Source organism: Polyodon spathula, chromosome 38 (assembly GCF_017654505.1).
Source record: "Polyodon spathula isolate WHYD16114869_AA chromosome 38, ASM1765450v1, whole genome shotgun sequence".
In the NCBI taxonomy this organism is placed as follows: Eukaryota; Metazoa; Chordata; class Actinopteri; order Acipenseriformes; family Polyodontidae; genus Polyodon; species Polyodon spathula.
The window spans coordinates 2,762,445-2,767,444 of NC_054571.1; the positions used below are offsets into that span (position 1 = coordinate 2,762,445).

Genomic DNA, 5,000 nt, shown 5'->3' on the forward strand with positions numbered 1-5,000 from the left:
GCATACATTGCAGAGCCTTTTAAGGGCTATGAATGAGGGCTACAGCAATGTGTGATCCACACCCACTGCGTCTCCATTGCTGGTAACGCGTTCCCCTAGCAACGGCGCTGGACAAAAGCTTTGCATCACCCTCTATACAGAATGAGCTCATTTTGCTTCATAAAGTCGAATGAAACCTGCTGAGTGGTGTTCGTTAGCATGCTGAATTTCACGCCGCGTTGAGGTTTTCCTGCGTGCCTGACGAAAAATAAAACTTAAATTAAAAAAACATTTCAACTTCCGGTTTTGCGATTTTGCAGTTTCTTTGATTACATGACACGAGATAAAAGCTCGAAATTGTGTTCATGTTTTCCACGTCTCCTGTGGCCCCAGCTGCAGGGTGACACAGTGTTATCTCTTTGCAAGCTTTTGGCTGAGGGTGCTTTTGTTCTGTAGCCAGCCAGACGTCTTGATGTTTTGAAGTCTGCACAAAGGAAGGAGTAAACACCTGCTTTTCAGGTGTGGCCGGTCGAGGAGAGCAGCTTGTCACAACACAAGGGAGCTGAGTCCCTGAAGTGTGAGGACCAGGAAAACACGAGGCAACTTTATCAAGCACCGCTGCTGGGGATAATTTCAAGCAACGCTTTCCTGAGCACTGGCCAACCAAAATGCGTGTTCTGATTTTTTGCAATGGGTATCACAAAGATTGATACAAGAGTCAACGGACACCACTGTACTGAGGAATCGCCTTCTCATTAACAGAGAACCCTGTTTATTTAGAAAGCAAGAAGGTGGAGTTGTGTATAAGGGTTATGACTCACAAATCAACACAGGTTTCTTCCAGGCTGAGATTAAGTGCTTTCAGTTTACAGGTATTATCTTTTTATTGTGTCTCTACCTTTGCATCGTTTTTTACAATTGTTTCTCTAATACGAACAAGAGGCGGCGCTAACAATCAGCTACTTTGGTTCAAGTTTCCTGTTCTATTGCTGGCAATACACTAGCTGTGCACTAGATGGCGCTGGTGCTTCCTAATAAAATTACACTCTGACTTATCTAGCCAAGGGTACAGTAAAACAATCAAGAAAAATTGAATTTGAAGCTACTGCAATAAAGCACAGTGAAAGCATGGTACAACATGCTGTAGGCAAGCACTATAAATCCCAGAAAGCTACAGCAAAGCACATGTAATGCGGAAAACTACAGTAAACTGATAAAAATACATTGTATCACCACAGGGGAAAAGCATGAGGAAAAGATTACCAAGGTAAAGTCTTACAAGGGTGGGCAGCTGGTGTTTTAGTCGACAGGATAATCCTCACAGGGCAGCTGATCTCCACTCAACCTCCGACTGTCCTGCAATAGAGAGAGCTACCTGCTCCCACACAGAATCACTCAGCCCCCTGCTCACTGAGGAGGGAACGCATAGACGCACAGACCCAGCTCCCAGCCTTTCACTGTCTCAACTTTTACACGGGACACAGAACTGCATGCTGGAAAACACACCCACAGCAGTGTCTTCCTGGCGTGTGTAAAAGTCTGCTTTTTACAGTCCCCATAAATACGGATCATTTTGACAATGCGCGTTTGATGCTGTTTTGCAATTCCCAGCTTGCGATTTTGTAATCTTAACAGTAAAGAGATTTTTTATTTTTACTAAGTGCTCCCTGGTTTTAAGGCGGAACACAAAGGGTCTCTTGCCTATGATAGTACAAAAAAGCGGTTCTCCGGATGTAAGGGAAGATGTGAAGTGTCACCATTTCTCCAGTCCACCTTAACGGCCCAGTTCTGAGCCACTTGAAGCTCTCCTTCTCTCCCACACTTTAGCACAGCGACACTCCCTCGCCTGTGTGTTCCAGTTGAGACAGAGCATAAAACTTCAAAAGAGGAGAGGCTTTAATAGCTACAGCATGGTTTTGTTATCACTGAGATAATAGTTGCCATGCAGAGCTGTGCGCTGGCAGATTGTATAGCTTTGTAACAAAGCCAGTTTTTCAACTGCATAGGAACACTGCTCTAAAATGTTCTGTTCAGTACTAATTATCATAAAAAATAACAACAACAACAATACTTGGAAATAGAAATATTTTGCCATAGCTGTACCTCTTCTGCTGCCTGTGTACGTCAACACAGCAATATTATGGTATGATCACTGTATAAACTAAAAATATGGGCGTGTGGTTTTTCCTGCTCCAGGGAGGCTGTCTACACAGCTGCACTAAGTTCACTCTCAGTCTCAGGACACAGAAAAAAAACACATACCTGGGTAAGAGCCTGTGCTAACTTGACAGGTATGTCCCGTTGTGTAAGGTACCAGCTCCAAACCTGCCTTTCCTGCTTCAGTGCCAAAGAGCCGCGGCAAGTCTCAGCATGCTCTCCCAGCAGTAAGGAATGGTACATGTAGCCTTCCCAGGGTTTTATACAGAAACTGAGACACGATTCCTCTATCGCTAGAGTCTGTGGGGAGAAGCATGGACTGTAGCTATGTGGGTTTGCATCACCCTATGGAATAATTGAGCTGTCCTTCATGAACGAGAGAAAAGACGTTGGGAGCGCTGAACCTCCACTCGCTAAACTCTGCAGTGACCGCGCTGCAGGTGAGAAAGGTGTTGCCAAGTAGGACTAGAGGTTAGACACACATTTTCTAGTTAGTTCACCACGTGAGCAATTGTCTCAGGAGACAGCACGCTGGTTTTAAAGGGGGGAGGGGCTAAACAAACTGGAATATCAACCAGGGCTGTTATAAAGCCAAGTGCCCAAAAGTCCATTCTTTCAACACAACATTACACTTTATAGCTCTGGACTCCAGCTACCCTGGACACAGAGCGTAGCACTGAGTGCTGGCATTGCGGGCTGAACTTGAACAGTGCATCATTTTTAAATGGCATCTAGCTGTTACTTAAATTTTCTCATTAACGATATTGTTATTAAAACCGCAAAAGTTAACTTTAAATACAAGGTATCAAATTAAATTAATACAGCTTTTGTTCTGTTTTTTTTTTTTTCTTCAAAGAAAGATTTATTTGGGAACTCAAAGAAAGGTATTGGAACATGTAAGAACGAGTAAACGTGAAAAACATGTATATTTACGAAGAAACAGCTCTACCTTTGCTGTGTCAAAGCATACTGCCCCGGGGCTACAAACAGCTGAGCGCTTCACTCACACTAAGTCATATCACTTTCTAAACTGCATGCATGGCATTTCACATAGAGACACCTGAAATCATTCACAGCCTTAAATCCAATATCCACTGGTTACATTGCAGCCTTTTTCATTTAAGAGTTACTAAGAGTTACACATTATGCAACTGACACCGAGTAGTTGAATTGACACAAACTGTAAACCCTCAAATCACAGCTCTCCAATCTCTTAGGCTACAAGAGTCACACCGATTACCGATCACCGATTACATTTTACGGATTACTGATTACACTACGACAACGCTTCAGTAGTTTTCTGCTTGTAAATGTGTTGCTTGTTTGAAACACATCATCAACACGCTGTATTATCACTGCACTGTACCTAAAACTACATGAAATGAGATACCTCGAAAAAAAAAAAAAAACACATATTATAGAGGTCAGCGAGTCGTGCGTTTCTCTCAGGAATGAAAGCACTGGGAGTTATAAATAACATATCCGCGCGTTTTCCAAGAATAGAAGTGTATTTGAAACGGTTTATTAGGTCAAGCGCTGTAAGAAAGTTACCCCTGAGCCCCTCAGTGCGTGCTCCGCCCTTCCCCATTCCCCCTCTGCGCAGATTTTCTTTGGGAATTCTGTCAAAGCTGGAAAGACAGAAATCCCAGGACGGGCCAGCTGCTCCGGTACAGTCGAAGCACGTGTTCCAGCCACTGACAGCCCCAGACTGTGTGTGTCGGGGGGGGGACGGGACGGGACGGGACGGGACGGGACGGGGGTTGTTTTCTTCAATTGTAATTACTTGTTTGTTCCACCCCATTGTCAAGCCTGCTTTTTACTACAGTACTGCGGTGCAGTGCCTTTCATTAGCATGTAAGGTGCTGCCATGGAGGCAGTTTTGCTTCACTGCCATGGTATTAACAGTAGATTTCGCTATTACTAACACTACTTAAAGATTGAATTACTGAGTCGCACTGTGAATTAAGTGATCATATAGCCTAATGTTAATAATGCGGGCTTCAGCGGTTTCGTTTTGTGAACTCCGTGAAGTGAACACGGCGCTGTGGCATCAGATAAATACAAACATGTACACTGTTTACATTATTATTATATTATTATTATTATTATTATTATTATTATTATTATTATTATTATTATTATTATTATAATAATAATAATAATAAATACATTAAACGCCGATACTATACACAAGACTGCAGTAAAACAGACCGAAAGTGACAACAATACACAGCAACCTGTGCGTATGCCAGAAAATAATTCTATACAAGAAGCGTAATTCTCTGAGCGCCTGGCAAAAATGAATAAATAAAGAAATAGACAGATAGTTGAAATAATACAAGAATGATAGCTGTTTTGTTGTTTTTTTTTTTACCTATGACGAGGCAAGCCACGTCCAAACACACCAGCATTCTCCTCTGCCCGTGTTTCTGATTCGGAATGCCAGCTTCAGGTTTGCTGGCTCCGTTCCCTTTGGGAACACCGACTCCACCTGGGCACCCTTGCCGGAGCTCGAGTTCACCTTCCCGGGTAAGGACGCCAGCTGCAGCCCGGCTGTAGTTACAGTTCTGCATGTCTTAATACTGCGGTTACAATTTCACTTCGACTTTCGGGGGAGGGTGTCCCAGATAAATAAAAAAAATCTTAAACAACCAGCGACAGTTTTTTTGTTTGCTTGTTTTATATTGTTTTCGGTATTTCAGACAGCTTCATGTTTGCACGGCGCAGTCCAAACGCAGACGGGAATCCCACTGGATCGTGCAATGCTATTGCGAGTCCCGAACACGAGTCAGTCGCATTGCTGTGCTGGAAACTCTTTCGCTTTGTTATGGGGCATCACTTCCCGTGATTACTTTTCCTAGGGA

At 43.3% G+C, this 5,000-nt stretch overlaps 1 protein-coding gene across 2 annotated transcripts in view; it reads right to left on the reverse strand.

Annotated features, from left to right (window-relative positions):
* The window catches only part of ppap2d (phosphatidic acid phosphatase type 2D), a 21,656-nt gene that overhangs the window by 16,600 nt on the left and 56 nt on the right, over positions 1 to 5,000 (reverse strand). Inside the window, exon 1 of one of the 2 annotated variants that reach the window (XM_041235642.1) lies at positions 4,511 to 5,000. This exon is cut by the window's right edge and continues 56 nt beyond it. In XM_041235642.1, the coding sequence (XP_041091576.1) occupies positions 4,511 to 4,709 (199 nt within the window). In that variant the 5' untranslated portion in view covers positions 4,710 to 5,000. Of the gene's footprint in view, positions 1 to 3,687; positions 3,816 to 4,510 lie in introns of those variants that run through there. The other variant, XM_041235641.1, reaches the window with a different exon arrangement.